Below are 18,839 nucleotides of genomic sequence, written 5' to 3' on the forward strand. Positions count from 1 at the left end.
GGATACCAGTGCCAGGCCTTGCTTGGCACGTTTTTGTCTCTCAGGGTGGTTAACTTGCTGTTACCCACTGGGATGTCGACCTAGAAGCAGTGCAGGTAGAGCTAGGGTAGCCAGAAACCCAGGGCTGCAGAGCACCAGCCCCAAACCTGGGCCAACAGGTGCGCCCTTCTGCCTTTTAAAAAAAACAGCATTTACTGAGTGCTGCTATGTAGTAGCCAAGAGCTACTCTGAGAGTGAACAAGACAGGCAGATCTTGGCCTGCATTCTAGGGAGGAGACAGAAACTGACAAGGAAAATGTTAGAAGGAGTAAATGCTACAGAGAGAATTAAATGTGTGCTTGAAATGGGCTGGAGGACTGCTCTACATAGGGGGTGGGGAATCAGGGAAGGGCTCTGGGAGGAGATGACGTCATCATCACCTTGTCCTGATCATCCAGCCCACAGAATCTGTGGTGGTGCTCACCCACAGGGTCACGAGTCTGTTTCGGCCGATGCCCAACTGCCCCTTGCCATCCTTTTCTCCCTCACGCCCGGAAGCCTCCGTCCCTTCCCCCCAAGAAGCAGCCCTAAGATGCCGAGAATCCCCTACTGGGACAAGGACAGCTCCGAAGGATTTGGGTGGGGCATAACCACTCTCTAGAGACAAGTGAGCCTGGGGTCAGATCCGCGAGGTTGGGATAATAGCAGTGCCCGCTTTATCCGGTCTTTGCAAGCATTAAATGTGTCATCGCACTTAAGGCATCCAAGCGCCCCGCACACAGTAAGCACTCTGAAAGTGGCAACTACCTCAATAAATGTCAATAAATGTCAACTGTCTCTTTCTGGACTCTGAGGAGGCCGGGCCTTCTCCCTGGGCCCCAGTTTCTTCCGCCGCCCTCTCTGGCAGCGGTACAGGGCAAGTTCAGGTGCACATCCTCCCCAGGCTGTGCACATCCTCCCCAGGCTGTCCACACCGCTGTGGCCTCGGGGCGGGTTACAGCGGAGGAATCCGAGGCCGCAGGAGAGTGGGAGGTGGCCGCTATGAACCTAAGCTTCGGGCAAGCCCACGCCCGGCGCCTCAATGACCACGCCCCATCCCCGAGAGCCACGCCCCCGGATCCCTTCCTTTTGCCTGGAGTGGGCCCAGCCGGCGTGCTCCTTTAAGGCAGACAGCGGGCCGAGGAGTGTTTAGCCCCCTCCGACGCCGCCAAGGTACAGGCTTCACCTTTAAGGCGGCGCAGGGACTGCTGGGAAGGCCGGCGGGATGGAGGCGGTGGGACCTGCTCACGGCTGCCGGTCGGGGTGAAGCGGGGCGGGAGCCGGAGCTGGAGCGGGAGGCGGGCCCGAGCGGGAGACGCAGGTCCACGCGGGCCGATCGGGCCGGGAGAGGGGGGGCTCTGGGTCGGCCTAGGGGAGGGGTCGTCTTGGGCGCGGCCTGTGAGAGGGCCCGGCCAGCCCGCGGGGAGGGGGCGCGGTCCTGGGTGGCCGGGGGCGGGAGCTCGGCCTTTTCAGGGGAGGGGTCCGCAGGATGTCGTGCTGGCCTATGGGGCGCGTCCTGGGGGGAGGGGGGGACGAAGAACCCGAGATCTCAGCTCCTTAGGGGAAGGGTCTCCCCAGGGTCGAGCTGCCCAAGAGGAGGGGCTCTGTGGCTCGGCCAGCCTGTTGGGAAGGGGGCTGCCCGAGGGGGGCTGGGGCCGGAACTCCCAGAGGGACGGTGTCTCCGCACGGGAGTGAACCCCCCAAGATCCCCGTAGGTCCATCCTCTGGCGCGCCCTGCTCTGGCTAAGGGAGTCTCCAGGGAAGCCCCGAGACTGGGTCGCCTAAGCCGGCCTGAGCCAGTGGTCTGGGCCGAATCCGGGTCCAGCCTCGCCGGTCGCACCGCATTGCGTCTCCCGGGCCAAGACGAGCCGGGCGCGCCCCCTGTAGGCCGAGCGCGGGCACGGTGCGGGCTGCTGCCTGGGGGACGGGGCACCCCGGGGACCCAGGCGTCCGGGGACCCTAGGTGTTTACCTAATCCGGGGCGGACGGCGGCGTGGCCCCAGGCCCGGCAGCCCCTGCCCGCCCTCTCGCCTTCACAGGCGGCACGGCCATGGCCACGATGGTGCTTCCTCGGGAGGAGAAGCTGAGCCAGGATGAGATCGTGCTGGGCACCAAGGCCGTTATCCAAGGGCTAGAGACCCTGCGCGGGGAGCATCGTGCCCTTCTCGCTCCCCTCGTCGCTCATGAAGCTGGTGAGGCAGAGCCCGGCTCACAGGAGCGCTGTGTCCTCCTGCGCCGCTCCCTGGAGGCCATCGAACTGGGGCTGGGGGAGGCCCAGGTAGGCTGGTCTGGGGTGCTGAGGAGGGAGGTCATGGGAGGGGTGGAGCCTTCCAGAGGAATCCTGGCAATGTAGTAACAGAATCAGAAGGGAAGGAAGAATCTGTCCCCTGGAGCCTCATGGTAGGATCCCAGTAAATATCTGTTGAAGAAATGAATGGGCTCTGGAGACCCCGGTATTGCCTGGCCCCAGGAGAGCCTGATCATCTGGCTTCTCTGCTAGGTAGCAGAGACTGCATGGCCTAAAAAAACAGAGGAAATCCTTAAAGATCCCCCCACTCATTCTTCTATTAATTTGTTAACAGGTAAGTTATCAAGTGCCTACTATATGCCTGGCAATGTGTTAGGTGCCAGGGCTACAGGTCCAACAAGACATGAGATCCCTGCCCTAGTCCAATAGGAAGAGAATCAGAAATACACATATATTTATTCAATATTATGGTAAGTTCTCCAAAGAAAAAAACAAGATCTTGTGACAACCTTAGCTATTGGTCAAGCAAGACTTCTGAGGAAATGACATTTAAATCAAGACCTGAGGAAAGGAATGAACCAGAGAAGGGAGGAAAGTGAGAGGTTGCATGTATAAAGGTCCTGAAGTGGAAAAGATCTTGTTGTGGAGGGAGAACTGAGAGACCTGTCTAACTGGAGCTTCGTGAGGAAAGAGAGGGACAGAAAAGGCCTGTGGAGAAGGCGGGGACCAGATCATGCTGTGCCTTATTAGTTTGGGTTTTATTCTCAGGAAATCAGAAGCCTTTGGAGGGTTTAAGCAGTAAAGGGACACAGTCTGGCTTAGGTTTTAAAACTCTCTCTGGCTGAGGGGTGGAGAATGAATGATTGTGGGTCAGGGTGGAAGGAGGTAGCAGGTGTTAGGAAGCCGCTGCTAGAATTCCAATGAGAAATGGTGGGTTGGGCCATGAGGGTAGTAAGAAGGGGGTCAGTCCTAGACGTTCTGGAAGTAGGTCCAGTAGGGCCTGGGGATGGACTAAAGGAGACAGAGAGGGGCAGGGAAAGTCCCAGGTTTGTGGTTTGAGGAAATTGAGGAGAGAGCCTGGATGGGTCAGGAGTTCTGTTTGGGCCCTCTTAAGTTGAGGCTGCCAGGATGACATGCAGACAGAGCTATCCAGGAGGTGCTGGGGTGCACAAGGAGTTAGACTCTCGGGCAGAGAGTCTTGGCCCACTCAGATCTTGGCTGAGACGCTGCCTGGCTCTGTGAGTCCTGGGCAGGTGGTATCCCCTTGGTTTCCTTGTTTTTAGAATAGGGGTCGTGCCATCTGCCGTAAATACTAACAGGCTGTTTAGGATATTTTTAAAAATAGCTAGTGGTTGTGAAAACACCTGTCACTTAGGCATTTGCTAATCAACTAGAAAGTACAAAGTCCCAGACTGCCTGGCTCTCTGGGAGGGCAATGTGTCGGGCATTCACTCCTCGGCCGGCTGACTGCCAGGTGCGGAGGTGAACACACCAGGGCCCCCTCCCAGTGTATACAGGCACAGATGGACAACAGGATGGCATGGAGGTGGGGGAGGTGCCATGCTTTCCGGGGGCTGAGGGCATAAGAGGCTTCACTGCAGAAATGACCCTGACCATGAAGGACGGAGAAAGGGTAGAGTCTAGGCAAGGCCCCAAGGCGGGAAGAGCCTGGAAGCTCAGGAAAGGAGTCATGGAGTTTGGAGAGAGGGATGGGGGCTGAGGCTGAGGCCTCTGGATCCCCTTACCTGCCCCTGTGGTTTTCCAGACACTGGAGGTTTAGGACACACACCCCCCTTCCCTCCCTGGGAGCTGCAGGAGGACAGGGGCTGCCCTGGCTCTCTGGTAGAAGTCAGGATGGGGTCTTTTCGGTAGCCCTTCAGTCGTCTATCAAGGTCTTTGGGAAAGCGCTAGCCCTGGGCCAGGGGCAGCGGTATAGTGGCTCTGGCTACAGGGCTTGAGTACAACTCCTAGGAGAGACGGGGAACGAGTGGACAGCTCAGGGAAAGGGCAGCACCCCAGCTAGCGCTCTTAATGATCCGAGCACCCCGACAAGGTGGGAACTGGACCATCGATGTGGAGGACTAGCTGGAGGCCCAGGAAAGGGGATGGGCTATTTCAGAGTCCAGCACAGCCAGCCTGGGTCCTGACCGCAGAAGGAAGGACTTAGGAATCGCCAAGCCTCCTGGTTTCAGGTCTCAGGCTATGTTGGTCTGTTTGGGGCACTGGGGCAAAACTCCCTGGACGAGAGGAGAACTTCAGGGCCCTCAGCCCTGCAGCTCCTCCGGGCCTGGCTCTTCTCTGGGGCCCAGGCTGGGGGGTCAGCAGGGCTCTGACCTCTGTTCCGGCTGGCTGCGCAGGTGATCTTGGCGCTGTCGAGCCACCTGGGGGCCGTAGAGTCGGAGAAGCAGAAGCTGCGGGCTCAGGTACGGCGCCTGGTGCAGGAGAACCAGTGGCTGCGGGAGGAGCTGGCAGGGACGCAGCAGAAGCTGCAGCGCAGCGAGCAGGCCGTGGCCCAGCTCGAGGAGGAAAAGCAGCACTTGCTGTTCATGAGCCAGATCCGCAAGCTGGACGAGGACACGTCCGCCAGCGTAAGCCCTACCGTGGCCACTGGGCGGGGCGGGGGCACCTGGGAGCAGGGAGGGGCGGCAGGGAGCAGACGCTGCTCCGACCCAGCCCGCCGACCCCTGGGCCGCCTGCTTCCCTGACGCCCATCCCGTCTTCCTCCCCAGGAGGAGAAGGGGGACGTCCCCAAAGACTCTCTGGATGACCTGTTCCCCAGTGAGGAGGAGCAGAGCCCAGGTGCGGAGGGGCAGCTGGCTCTGGGGGCGGGAAAGGAAGGCTGTGTGAACTCCTGGTCCTTGGGACCCAGAGGTCACAGAAAACAAGGTCTGAGTGGCTGCTGTGTTCTCTCCTGCCTCGTTTCTGATTATAACATCCCAGCATTAGAGCTTAAAAGGCAGGTTTTACATGTTGCTTTTCTCATCTCCCAAGTTCTGTGAGGAGCAGGCATCACAGTTCAGAGCTTTGGAGCCGTCCGGCCTGGGTGCGAGCCCTGCTCTGCCTGCGTTTGCGCGGTGGCCACTGGTAGAGTTTCTTTCCCCTCTGAGCCTCCTCTGAGGGTTAAAGGAGGACGCATGCACAGTGCTGATCCGCGGGCCAGTACTGGCTTTGCTGATCGTGTGGCCTTTGTATCAGAGCCTCTCTTCTGCACGTGACGAGGCTGAGGCTCGGGGGTTAGGCGACTTGCCCTGGGACACACAGCTTGAAGCACCGGAGCTGGGACTCTACCCACTCTTCTTGTGGGGTGACTAGACCCACTCTACAGACGGGGAAACCGAGAGCTAGCGGTGACTTGCCCAGGGCCACGTGTGAGGTCGGTCAAAGGTGTGGCTGGCATGTGCCGGCCCAGCTCAGGAGGCACTTGGCACATCTGACCTCCCGCCCTTGGCTTTGCAGCCCCCAGCCCTGGAGGAGGAGACGTGGCTGCCCAGCACGGGGGCTATGAAATCCCAGCACGGCTCCGCACCCTGCACAATTTGGTGATCCAGTACGCCTCTCAGGGCCGCTATGAGGTGGCCGTGCCACTCTGCAAGCAGGCCCTCGAGGACCTGGAGAAGACGTCAGGCCATGACCACCCTGACGTGGCCACCATGCTGAACATCCTGGCGCTGGTCTATCGGTGAGGGCTCCTCCGGCTTCGGTCACCCATGGGAGCATTCTTCCTGAAGGCTCCAGCCCTGGTCACAAATCCTCAGTGCCTGCAGTGGGCCAGGACTCGGGTTCTACCAGGCAGTTGGGTGACAGAGAAAGAAGGATCTTGTCCCTGGAGAGGGCCAAGCCCACAGGGTGCCTGAGCTACAGACATGAATATGCCTCAGTCTAGTGGTGGACAAAGGCTTGGACATAACCAGGGAGGGGAAGGCACACGAGGACGCAGGGGGCACACCTTCTCCAGGCACCAAGGCTTGAGGAGGGCCTTTGGTGAAAGTTGAGTTTGCCCAGAGCACAAGAAGGTCGGAGAAGTTCTCCTTGGCAGAAAGGACACCATGAGCAGAGGCCCTGGGGAACAGAGGACAAGGTGCACTGGGCATGGAGCAGTGAGGGTGGGATCTGGGGGAGTCTGGCTTGTACCCCAGCACTGTGCGCCCTTCCTGCACAAAGCCCCCCAAGCCAGAGAGCAGGGGCTGACCACGTCTCCCCATGCTCTGGGTCATGCCCCATCATGCTCGCTCATTAGTAAGTATAGGAAGAGTGACCACAGGGATCTTGGGCCACTAGGAGGAGGGCCTTGGGCTGGAGGATACCCCTCATCATCTCCCACCTGCCCCCAGGGACCAAAACAAGTACAAGGAGGCTGCACACCTGCTCAATGATGCCCTGGCCATCCGCGAGAAGACGCTGGGCAAGGACCACCCAGCTGTGAGTGAGGCTGGGTGGGAGGTGGGGCTTCCCCTCCCCCTGCAGCTCCCAGGTCCCAGGTCATGGAGCCTCCATTCTCCCACCCCCTAGGTGGCTGCGACACTGAACAACCTGGCGGTCCTGTATGGCAAGCGGGGCAAGTACAAGGAGGCTGAGCCCCTCTGCAAGCGGGCACTGGAGATCCGGGAGAAGGTGGGAGCAGGCAGGGCTGGGCAGGCCAGGTGGGCTGGGCAGACGGGGGACGTAGGCCGGCCCCGAGCCCAGCCACCGGCTCCCCCTCCTGTCCCAGGTTCTGGGCAAGTTTCATCCAGACGTGGCCAAGCAGCTGAGCAACCTGGCCCTGCTGTGCCAGAACCAGGGCAAAGCCGAGGAGGTGGAATACTACTACCGGCGGGCACTGGAGATCTACGCCACACGCCTTGGGCCTGACGACCCCAACGTGGCCAAGACCAAGAACAACCTGGTGTCCTGGGCTAGAGGGGGCTGGAGGAAGCGGGGGGGAGGGAGGAGAGGAAAAGGCTTGACTCCTTGCATCCTGCTCACCCTCTGGGCCCTGCCCCTCCAGGCCTCCTGCTACCTGAAACAGGGCAAGTACCAGGATGCAGAGACCCTGTACAAGGAGATCCTCACCCGCGCTCATGAGAAGGAGTTCGGCTCTGTCAGCGGTGAGCATGGCTGCTGTGTGCCCCAGCTCACAGGCCCGCTCAGCCGTCAGCATCTAGGACGAATACCTCAGCCGGGCAGGCCTCACGCCTAGGGTCTGGCTGGTCCGCAGCCACTTGTGTGCACACATGAGCACACACACCCAACTCACACAGCCCCCTGGGAGGTTGTACCCCTGCAATGCCCTCCTTTTGCATACCCATGCCCTCGGCCCAGAGCCTCTTCCCCTTTCTCCACTGGGCAACTCACGCTCACCGTGAGGGCCCAGCCCAGATGTCTCCCACTCTGGGAAGCCACCTTCTGGTCCTTCATGGTCAGTCACTTCCTGCTCAGGGACCCCTCGGCCCGGCCCATCATTCAGGCCTCGCATCGTCTCGCACCGTGGGCCTGAGGTTTGTAAGGGTGTGCTCCCCCCACCCCCCAGTCACAGGCCCCTCAAGCACAGGCCTGTGCCACAGGCATCTCTGTTCCAGAGGAGCGTCAGTCATGTTTTGAGTCTGTTTCTTGTCGATTCATTCATTCAGTGAAGCCCAACCCTGGTCCTTCTTGAGTACCCCTGACCTCCCCCCAGACCCCAGTCATGTGTCCAGCCCAACCAGCAGAGGCCCACATGAGAGGCTGGTGACAGCCCCCCCTCTCCCTACAGGGAACAACAAGCCCATCTGGATGCACGCAGAGGAACGGGAGGAGAGCAAGGTAGCTCTGTGGGGCAGGGCCGTGGCAGATGTCTGTGGAGGGAGGATGAGGCTGGGGGTGTGTAGAGGGGAGGGCCTTCTCCTACCTTCCGCTTATCTCTCCCCCAGGATAAGCGCCGGGACAGCACCCCCTATGGGGAATATGGCAGCTGGTACAAGGCCTGTAAAGTAGACAGGTGAGGACAGCGGGGCGGGACTGCTGGGACAGCAGAGAGCTGGGAAGCGGCATCCTGGGTGGGGGCCGGGGCCAGGCTCCACACTCCATACTGCTCAGCCCCAGAACACACACCTCTTCTCTGTCAGCTCATCTTTCCAGGCCCAGGTCACAGGCCACCTGTCCCAAGAAGGTTTTCTGTCCCAGGACAGCCTGATTATCTCACTCCTGGGCTTCCCAGCCTTTAGTCCTGGTGGCAACATCCCACCTAGGGCCCTCAGGTGATTCCCCAAAACAGGGGAATCCAGGCGGACCTAGCACAGGGCCTGACACACAGGAAAGGCTCGATTTTGGTCTGCTGGATGGTTCCTCAGGGCCAGTGTGGGCTGGGTGTCAGGATGGGCCCTGGCTCCTGGGGAACACGGAGTTGGAGCCCGTCCCGCTCTCCCGTTCGCAGCCCCACAGTCAACACCACATTGCGCAGCTTGGGGGCCCTGTACCGGCGCCAGGGCAAGCTAGAAGCCGCGCACACGCTGGAGGACTGCGCCAGCCGCAGCCGCAAACAGGTAGGGCGACAGGCAGCAGGGGTGTGGGCAGGGACCTGCGTGGCCCTGCGTGTGATCCAGTCAGGGCCCGTTGCTCCACCTGATGCGCCCGCCCCCCCTCAGGGCCTGGACCCTGCAAGCCAGACCAAGGTGGTGGAGCTGCTGAAAGACGGCAGCGGTGGGCGCGGAGACCGCCGAGGCAGCCGAGACATGCCCGCGGGTGCCGGGGCTCGGTCTGAGGCTGATCTCGAGGAGGCAGGGCCTGCAGCCGAGTGGAGCGGGGTGAGTAGGGGCTGGACTGGGCCAGGAAGCTGTGTAGCCGGCATGGCACAGAGACGAACCTGTCCACCCCACAGGACGGCAGCGGCTCCTTGCGGCGCAGTGGCTCCTTCGGGAAGCTCCGAGATGCCCTGAGGCGCAGCAGTGAGATGCTGGTGAAGAAGCTGCAGGGTGGTGGCCCCCAGGAGCCCCCAAACCCCAGGTGAGCCGTCCACCCTGGTGAGCCTCTCGAGAACCCACCCCACAACCTACCAACCCCAGCTGAACTTCAGACCCAGGGTGAACTCCCTGTCTCGCTCAAGCTCCACCCACCACCAATCTCCCTTCCCATCAGCCTCCCTCCCCTGCCCCAAGCTGACCCCTTCCCCCATCCTCCCCCAGTTCCACCGTGGGCAAATCCTGACCGCCCTTTCCCCTCAGGATGAAGCGGGCCAGTTCCCTCAACTTCCTCAACAAAAGTGTGGAAGAGCCAGTCCAGGTACGGGTGGATAGTTGTCGGCACTGGGCAGCTGAGGCCCCGGCCCCAGGCCTGCATGTCCTGTGTACTTTCTGAGCTTCTCAAGCATGTCTGTTCATCCAGCCACACTTCCTGTCTCCATCCCAGGCCTGGCTTTGGGCTGGACCCTGGGGGGACAAATGAGGGAAACTCAGCTCCTGCCTGTGAGCAGCCAGTGGCAGCACAGTAACTGTGGAGGTGGGTGGGAGTGTCAGGACCCCAGGGACTCTGACTAGTCAGACTCCTTCGGGCCAGGGAAGCGCACACTGGCGGCAGCCCAAGGCTGAGCCACCTGCCCCTCTGCCCACAGCCTGGAGGCACAGGCCTCTCTGATAGCCGCACCCTCAGCTCCAGCTCCATGGACCTCTCCCGACGAAGCTCCCTTGTGGGCTAATCCTGAAGGGGCAGCTGGTCCCCAGAGCCTCCACCCAGCACCATCCCCACCCCAGCCCTGCGCATGGGCCTGCTGCTTGCCCCTCCTGTCTCTCCCAAGGACCCCTGTCTTTTCTGTTCAATCTCAGGGTAACCTCCTCCCTTGTCATCTCAGCCTGAGCCCTGGAGGCTGGGCCTGCCCACTCCAGTTCTACCCCTTATTTATTCCTTCCAGCAGGGCCCCCTCTTCCCTAGGTTCAGGGCCAGCGGAGGGGCTGGCCGGGGTCTCCACAGGTAGAGAGAGGCTCAGTGGCCCCCCCTCCGCAGACCCCAAATCCAAGAACACTAAGCACCTGCCGTCCCTTCAGCACCCTGCCCTCCCCCGGCCGTTGCTTCTGTATATAGAGAAATAAGTTATTGGCCGCACTCCTCCCCTCAGTCCTTGGTACTATCCGGCCTCCCCTCACCCCACCCTTCTCTAGTGGTACCGCCCAGGCCTTAATCACCCCCATTCCGCGCGGTGGTATCTCCCAGGCTCCACATCTCAGGGGCGGTGCCTCCCCAAAGGGTTCCCTAGGCATTCTCGCTTTCCTCCCGGCCTCTAAATGGTGCGCCCTGCCCCGTGCCCCAGGACGGAGAGCCCACCCCCTGTCCGTTCTCTCACCGCCGGGCTCTGCCCTGCAGCCCGGTCTTATGCACTGCTCCTCCCGCCCGGCCTGCCCAGGCTCGGCCTGACCCCGCCCCGGGCACCGCCCGTAGAGCCATCCTGCCACGCCTCCTCCCACACCTGCAGCTTCTTGCTAGGGGCGGTGATGGACCCCTGTGGCAGGAGGGGCTGCCCCAGTTGGGAGGTGAGGCGGTCGCTCTCTATTTTCAAATGTTGCTGTAGAAATAAAGACGGTTTGACTCTGAGCTGGGCTTGTTTTGGGGCGGAGCCCGAGGGCTCCTGGCGTCTCTACGTCTCTACATTGGGGGTGGGTACAGGAGAGGCTGCGAGTATGTGTGTGTGTGTGTGTGTTTGTGTGTGTGTCTCGCTCACGTCTGGTCCTGCGCAGCTGCAACCCAGATAGGCTTCTCCTATCCCGGAATTGTTCGGGAGCCCCACAGATTCAGGATTTTTTTCTAACAACCTTCATCTCTGAGATTTTGGAGACCACGGGCTTTGATCGAGCTTTGCCCCTTTACCAAGCTGTTTGACCTTGAGCGAGTTACCGAGTCTCGATTTCTTCATCTATAAAATGTGGGTGACACCTTCCTGGGGTTTCTGCTGGGAGTTAGGAGCGCCAGCACACGAAGAACCCTGAATAAATGAACTTTTACTAACGCTGCGGGGAGTGTAAGGATGAATGCCTCTGTCAGACAGACGTGAAACGTGTCAACGCCAGCACTAAATTGAGGATCTAACGCCGGGACGCTGTCAGGCTCCCGAGCGCGGTCCTCAAGCCCAGGTACTTCTAGGGAGGGAACTACAAGCTCCAGAAGGCAACGCGCGGCGATGGTGGGGTGTGGGCTAGGATTACGCCTGCGCAGCGGGGGGCGGGGTGAGTTGCACAATGTAAGGAGACTACAAGTTCCGAGGAGCCACGCGGCGAGGTCCCAGTCCCGAGTGTTTGCGCCTGCGCGTCGCGGGCGGGGTCTCTGGGGCGGAGCGGCCACCATCTTGAAACGGGAGGCGGAGCAGAGCCGACTGGGAGCGACCGAGCGGGCCGCCGCTGCCGCCATGAACCCCGAATAGTGAGTGCGCCCCGCCCGCGCCGTCCGGCGCAGCCTCGATCCCGAGTACGGGGTTGTACGCTTACCGGGGTTGTCCGGCCCGGGTCAGGACAGCGCGGCGCCCCCACATCCGGGTCTCTCTTCCGCTGACCTCCCCCCCCTCACATCCGGGTTCTGCCCCTCCCCCGGGGGCCCCAGAACCCCGGCTCGACGCCCCGAGTTCTTGCACCCGGGCCCGGAGACTGCGACCCCGAGGGGCACCACTTGGATCCCGAGGCACCGGCACTAGCAGGCCTTGTCGGTCAGGTGACCCCGCAGCCCCGGTCTTTCCAGGCCTCAGTTTCCCCACCTGCTGCCTGAGAGTAGCGGTCTGGGTGCTGACGACGGTCCTGGCATTGTGGAGCCCATCCCCAGAGTTTCTGGTCTCGGTCCAGTTTCGGGCCCTTTAGGTCGGGTCGTATATTCTGCTCTCCAGTCCTCCCGGAATCCGCTGGGTAGCTTTTCCGCAGGTTCTCCCCTCCGGGGCTGCCGCTTTGCCCTTTACCTGGATCAAAATGCCCTGCCGCTCCCAGAGGCTGGTCCCCTCCCGCCCTCCCCTCACCTTTGCGCAAGCCCCTGGCGCCGCCGTCACCCCACTTCCCTTCGCCGTCACCCTGCCGAAGAAGTTTAGATGAATGTGGCATTTGCTTTCTACCTTCCAGTGGGATTCTTTGTTCCTCAAACTTTCCTCACTTCTTGGTCACTCCCCCTACGGGTAGGTGGCCCACATCTCTGCCCCGACTTCTCATCGACAGTTTTCCCTTAGTGTCAGTTATCTTCTTCCTCTTTCGCTACTTGCTTTTTCTCCTCCAGATCCTGGCCTCAGATTTCCTTGGGGAAGGGTGAAGCTCTGAGCTGGATTATAAGGGGTAACAGAGAAGGGAACCAACATGCTTTCACAGAGACTTTGGAGTCTGAACCTGGTTTCCAGTATTAAAGTTAACAGCTGTGTAACTTAGGGCCAGTCGTTTCCCTTCTCTGGCCTCTGGTTTCTTCATTAATTGGGAATAACCGGCACTCACTTCATTGGACTGTTGTGAGGCTTAAATGAGATGATGCATTTGAAGTACTTAGCACAAGGCCAGGCACAAGTAGGAAGTAGATATGTTTTAACTGCTATTATCATTGCCGCTTGTTGAGCATGTCTTTCTGGAGGCTTCATACCGGGCTCTTTACATGGGTATTCAGTTAAGTTCTAGGCTGGGCCCTGGCTTCCACTTCTGTGGTCTCCCCTGCCAAGTCAGGTATGGCACTGGGCAGTGTAGGAGGGTTTCCCTAAATAGCCCCTACTGGACCCGAAACCATGGAGTCTATCAGGAATCAGGGTAGGATACCCAGCTCTGTCACCTAACTGATGTGACCCTTGGCAAGTCACGTCCCTCTCTGTGTCTCCGTTTCCTTCTCTGTAAAGTGGGAATTCAGATGCACCCCTTTGGGCCAGTTGTGTTATGGGGAGTGGTCAACCCTCCCCATCCCAGGACTTGTGGGAGGATCTTGTGAGAGCTTTAATACTCTAACCCAAGGCACGCCTCACAGTGTGGGAGAATGCTATAGTTTTGACTCCAGGATAATGGCGGGTGGGCTCCCTGCCTTCCTTCACACCTTCCCATCCTTTCTCTCCAGTGACTACCTATTTAAGCTGCTTTTGATTGGTGACTCGGGCGTGGGCAAGTCCTGCCTGCTCCTGCGGTTTGCTGTAAGTAAGAAGCTTCCCCTACCATCCATCTGGGGTCCTGGCTGGTGGCCGGAGGGAGAGGGGGGCAACCCAGAGAATAGTGGTTGCAAGACCTGGGAGACCAAGGATGAAGTTGCAGGACTTGCCAGCAACATATCTGACTGAACAGGCGCATAGGGCTGGCAAGTTGGGGTGCTGAGAACTGGGGCTCAGCAGTTGGGAGCTCGGCTGGGGCAGGACACTGGAGGGAGGTTTTCCAGATGGGCCTCAGACCTGTTCACTCAGGCCATTTCACTGGTCCCTGATCTTTCAGGATGACACATACACAGAGAGCTACATCAGCACCATCGGGGTGGACTTCAAGATCCGAACCATTGAGCTGGATGGCAAAACCATCAAACTTCAGATCGTGAGTGTTGCTCCTCCCAGAATCTCTGGTGCAGAGACATCTCCCTTGGGAGGGGAGGGGCCCTGGGCATGGAGCCCAGGGCTGACCTGCCCCTCTCTCCTGCTGTCTTGTAGTGGGACACAGCTGGTCAGGAACGGTTCCGGACCATCACTTCCAGCTACTACCGGGGGGCTCACGGCATCATCGTGGTGTACGACGTCACCGACCAGGTACTCCTGGGCTCACCATCCCCCACTTGGCCTCCTCAGCCTCAGGTCTTTGGCTTTTGCTGCTTTTTACTGTTCCCATCCTCTCTTTCTTATGCTGTCTGGAAAGGAGACTGTTCTCGGACTCATTTCACAAGGAGGGAAATAGCTGCAGACCTGGATGCTCCCCAGGCCCCGCTGCAGGGCCTTGGCAGAACCAGGCCTCACCTCCCTGTCGGACTTGCCACCTTATTCTAGACCTTCCAGGCACCTGTCTTTTGTGGGGGGGTTAGTCAGCTGATTGGTTGCTGTGCTGGGCCCGTGGCCTCCTGGGTAAAGACTGTGGAGAAGCGATTGGAGGGCCTTACACGAGGAAGTGAGGGAGCCCTGCACTCTGGGCCCAGTGTGAGCAGAGTTCTGGGAGCCCTGTGTCTGCTGTGGCAGCGTTAGTCTTGTGTCATTGGCATCAGTGGTGATGTTAACAGCGGGAAACAGTCCTGTCACGCGTTAGAGTTCACAGGTTCTGTCACAGCCCTTTGATGCTTGTAACACTCCAAAGAGGTGTGTGTTATATTCCCATTTTACAGATGAAGAAATGGGTCGGGGTGGTAGGACTTTCTTAGGCCCTGCAGCTAGTTAAGTGGCAGAGACAGAAAGCCCAGGCCTACTGATTCTACCCGCTTTGTTTTCTTTAAACTTCGTTGCTTCATGGGGGTCAGGCCCTGGAGACGTGGAGATACTTGTATCAGCCCCAGGCCAGGAGGAGTCCCTGCTCTGAGGGGCAGCTGGGCTCTTCAGCTCACCAGGGACTCATGCTGCCTCCTGGACAACAAGCTGTGGGTGAACTTTGCTCCACTCAGAGGTCACCAAGGACCTCTAACTGCCAAAACTTGTGACTTCATTTCAGTTTTTGCCATGATTGATCTCTCATGGCTTTTAACTCTGTTCTCTTCCCTCTCTTTAAAAAAGTTACTGTGTCAAGCTCTGCCGTCTCCTGCTGCAGCAGATTCTCTTTTCAGTGCCTTCTTACTGGTCCGTCGTATCCTGTCCCACTACGGCCCCAGATTCAGTGCCTCTTGATTGCCCCAAGCCGCCTCCTGACTCCCTGCACAGTTCTGGCCACCTTGTGGTTTGGCTTCTTGTTCTGTGATTTCTACAAGTAAAGAGCTGTCACTGTGGATCTCCTCTTGAGTCCTGCGTTCTGCTGGCACTTTATGTCTGTGTTAATTCCCATGTTCACAGTAGAACCCAGTGAACTCAGTGGTGGCATCCCTCTTTTCCAGATGAGGAAACACACTTAGATGTATGTTGAGTTACCTGCACTTGGCTTCACAGTCAGGAAAGGCAAAGCCTGTGTTTTGAACCCAGGGTTCTTTGCTTCCCAGCACATCCTTTCCTGCCTCTAGACCGCCTTCAGGCCATCTGCAGAGCTCCAGACCATCTGCAGAACTCAGCTTGTCGGGTGCTGGTCTCCCCGTCTCTTCTTGAACTGGCTTCTGCATCCTCATCTTTATAACAGAGTCCCTGTTGGCCTGACCAGAAAACTCTTCCCTCCCCCATCCTGTCAGTCCCTGGGCCCCTCTGTTCTCCCCCATCATCTCTCCCAGATCCGTTCCCTTGTAATAATAGCAGTGATGAGGATAATGGCAGCTCTTGCTAATTAAGCACTTGTTATGAGACAAGCCTGCATTCATTATCCCATGCTCACAACAGCCCCACCAGGAGGTACTGTTTTATAGAAGTGAGGAAACTGAGGTTCAGAGAAGCCAAGTGACATACCTAGGATCATACAATAAGTGGCAGAGGTGGGGCTTAACCCAGGGTGGTCTGACTCTAAATCCTGTGCTCTTGCCTGCCTCATTCCCTGGCTCAGGGCACATCTTCTCTTCCCTGGATTATGCCAACCATCTCCCAGTTGGTCTCCGTCTCCTTCCCGGTCTGATCTGGCCTCTGCACTCCTGCCAGGACTATCTTCCCAGAACACAGGTGTGCTCTTGCTGCTTCCTTCCTAAGAAAACCTCTACTGGCTCCTGGTTGTCTAAGATTTGGCCAGGCTAAGACCCTCCCTGCTTGGGCCCGCTTCCTCTTCCTTTCCTTCCCTGCTCAGGGACTGTGTCCCAGCCGCTTTTAGCTTTTCCCCCTCACCAAAGACAGCACGCCCATCCCATCCCATCCCGTGACCCGGCATATGTCTGCTTCTCCCCTTGCACCTTGCCCCGTCCCTCCACTGGCACCCACACGGGGGTAGTTCGTCCCTGCAGGTGTAGGTCGGCTGTCATCTCCCCAGGCAGAGATGATCCTGGAGCTCCACCTGCTCCTGCCTTCTATCCCTGCAGCGCTTGGTCGCCCTGTCTTGCCGTTGTGTGTGCCCTAGTCTAGTCCTCCATTGTCCCCTGAGTGCTTTAGGGCAGGGCCCAGGCATGATTCCATTATTTGAACCCAGTGCCCAGCACAGGGCCCCGCCTGGGACATGGCAGGAGGTGTACGTTTGAACCCAGTGTGATATCAGCAGACCTCTGGCTCCTAAGAAGGGAAAGCGGCTCTAGCTCAAGCATATTCCTAAAAGTTCTGTCCTTTGTCGGCGTGCCAGGCGTCGGGGGGCGGGGTGCAGCAGGCTGCCGGGAGAGCCAGGCCGAGCACGGAGGCTGTCAGTGCCAGAAGTAGGACAAATGTCAGGCCCTGTTCCCAGGATACCTGTCTCCCCCTTAGGCCAGGGTCTCCTCTGTGAGGATCCTCCACCTACCACTGGGCTCCAAGGTTTCAAACCTTAAAGGGATTTTAAGGCCACTGTGGGGACTTTGTAATTCTTGCTAACCTGATATCCTTTGTTTCTGTCTTTCCTCTGGCCTCTCTCCTGATGCCATTTGCTCCCTCCACGTGGTTAGGCCTTTTCTGTGTCTCGGGTAAACACGAGCAGCTGCAGGAAGCAGAGCTGGCTGGCCCTTGATCTAAGCTGCTGAGGTGTCGGGGCTGTTGGTAGACAGCCGGGGCTCTGCTGGGCCTGGCTCTTGGGGTCTCAGACAGAGGAGCGCAGGAAGGAGCGCTAAGCCTGGAGGAGCTTCCTCTGGGTCCCTGAGCCCAGGGCGCCTGCCTTTCTCAGGAGCCCAGGACAGCCATCTTCCCCTGAAAACCCCTGTTCTCCAGGCCTGGCGTAGGGGCGGGAGGTGGGAGCAAAGTAACTTTTGATCTGGTCCCTCTAGGAATCCTATGCCAACGTGAAGCAGTGGCTACAGGAGATCGACCGCTATGCCAGCGAGAATGTCAATAAGCTCCTGGTGGGCAACAAGAGCGACCTCACCACCAAGAAGGTGGTGGATAACACCACAGCCAAGGTGAGCAGGCCTGGGCCAGGCCGCCCGGGTGGGCTGGGGCCTGCTGCCCCTCACCTCCTCTCCCCTTCTCTTTTCTCCTCTCCCCTTATCAGGAGTTTGCAGATTCTCTGGGCATCCCCTTCCTGGAGACGAGTGCCAAGAACGCTACCAATGTCGAGCAGGCGTTCATGACCATGGCTGCTGAGATCAAAAAGCGGATGGGGCCTGGGGCAGCGTCAGGGGGTGAGCGGCCCAACCTCAAGATTGACAGCACCCCTGTGAAGCAGGCTGGTGGCGGCTGTTGCTAGGAGGGGCTCGTGGGGTGGGACCGGAGGTGGCACCTTCTCCAGATGATGCCCCTGGAGGGGGCAGGAGGTACTTCCCTCTCCCGGGGCATTTGAATCTGTGGCTTTGGGGTGTCCTGGGCTCCCCATCTCCCTCTGGCCTGTCTGCCTGCCGCCCTGCGCCCCGGTTCTGTCAGGGCCCCCAAGAGAGGACACCCAGGACCTTTGGCTGGGGTGAGGGTGCGGGCTTGCTCTGCTGCTGCCTCTGGGTGACTTTAAAAGATACCCCACCACACACCTTTGGGATGAGGGCTCTCCTCTGTCTGTCTCCCTCCCCCTGCCCCCCGTGTATGCTGCAGTGGGTTTCTCTCCTTACTCTTCTTCCTCCCCTCCCCTGCGCCACCCCCCTTCCCCAGGAGCTGAGGGCCTCCCTGGCCTCTACTGCCCCTGGCTGTAGTCAGCACCTGGGGCCAGGAATGGGACCAGGGGATCCAGGGCCCTGGAATGCAGGGCCCTGGGCTGGACCTCAGGACGGGCATGGGGCCACAGGGGCCCAGCAGCCCACTTTCCTCTCCTCCCTGCCTCCCCCCCCCGACACACACACTCACAGCTCGAGCCGTCCAGCTGCGGTGGGGTCTGAGCACATCTAGGGCAGGTGGGTGGGCAGCCGCGCTGGGCCTGTGTCTTGAGCCCAGAGGGAGCCTGCTCCTGCCACTCCCTGCCCTGCCAGAGCCAGGCCCGTGTGCTGCCTGCCCACCGTGCCCCTTTGTCCCCAAGGCAGGCGGAGGCGGAAGGCCCACCGTGCCAGAGGCTGGGCACCAGCCTTAACCCTCACTCTGCCAGCACCTCCTCCCTTTCCCTGAGGCAGCACATCTGGCTTATTCTCCCCCTTCCGTCCCTTGGAGCCTATGAGGGCGGATCCTCATACCCTGTCGCTACTTCTCTGGGAATGTGGGTGCAACCCAGGGTGGGGGGGGCCTCTCCACTTAACTCCCTCCCACCCAGGATGCTAGCCCCCTGCCTCTGACACAGCTTCTTCCTGCAGAAAAACAAACCTTTGATCTCTACCTGAGAAGCCATGTCCCTTGTGCTGTCTCTTGCCTGTCCCACCTGTGCCCTCCCCTCCAGCTTGTATTTAAGTCCCTGGGCTGCCCCTTGGGGTGCCCTCCCCACTCCCAGGTTCCCCTCTGGTGTCATGTCAGGCATTTTGCAAGGAAAAGCCACTTGGGGAAAGACGGAAAGGACAAAAAATAAATAAATAAATTTCCACTGGCCCTCGGGTGAGCCGAGGGTTTTTGCAAGGAAGTTGTGGTGGCTGAGTGTGGTCTGTGGTG

The 18,839-nt window shown here is 59.4% G+C and overlaps 2 protein-coding genes across 7 annotated transcripts; both read left to right on the top strand.

The window, feature by feature from the left end:
• Positions 1–1,085: 1,085 nt before the first annotated feature.
• Positions 1,086–10,801, top strand: KLC2 (kinesin light chain 2). Of its 6 annotated transcripts, none has more exons than XM_027090583.1 (16): positions 1,086–1,191; positions 2,022–2,296; positions 4,624–4,854; positions 4,996–5,065; positions 5,723–5,945; positions 6,598–6,685; positions 6,776–6,877; positions 6,975–7,148; positions 7,251–7,350; positions 7,995–8,044; positions 8,152–8,219; positions 8,655–8,763; positions 8,866–9,024; positions 9,099–9,223; positions 9,442–9,499; positions 9,828–10,801. In XM_027090583.1, exons 2-16 carry the CDS (start codon positions 2,069–2,071, stop codon positions 9,909–9,911), a joined length of 1,869 nt encoding a protein of 622 aa, XP_026946384.1. In that variant the 5' UTR covers positions 1,086–1,191; positions 2,022–2,068; the 3' UTR covers positions 9,912–10,801. The 6 variants fall into 6 exon arrangements, with proteins under 6 accessions (XP_026946384.1, XP_026946382.1, XP_026946383.1 ...); XM_027090581.1 differs by having other exon boundaries at positions 1,169–1,339; XM_027090582.1 differs by lacking the exon at positions 1,086–1,191 and adding an exon at positions 1,241–1,335.
• Positions 10,802–11,519: 718 nt separating this feature from the next.
• RAB1B (RAB1B, member RAS oncogene family) lies at positions 11,520–18,810 on the top strand. Its single transcript, XM_027090590.1, has 6 exons — positions 11,520–11,623; positions 13,265–13,337; positions 13,630–13,725; positions 13,839–13,934; positions 17,111–17,242; positions 17,335–18,810. The coding sequence occupies exons 1-6, from the start codon at positions 11,610–11,612 to the stop codon at positions 17,527–17,529; spliced, it is 606 nt and encodes a 201-aa protein (XP_026946391.1). The 5' UTR covers positions 11,520–11,609; the 3' UTR covers positions 17,530–18,810.
• The last annotated feature ends 29 nt before the right edge of the window (positions 18,811–18,839 follow it).

Source organism: Aethalodelphis obliquidens, unplaced genomic scaffold (genome assembly GCF_003676395.1).
Source record: "Aethalodelphis obliquidens isolate GAN/ISIS:26980383/991018 unplaced genomic scaffold, ASM367639v1 scaffold69, whole genome shotgun sequence".
In the NCBI taxonomy this organism is placed as follows: Eukaryota; Metazoa; Chordata; class Mammalia; order Artiodactyla; family Delphinidae; genus Aethalodelphis; species Aethalodelphis obliquidens.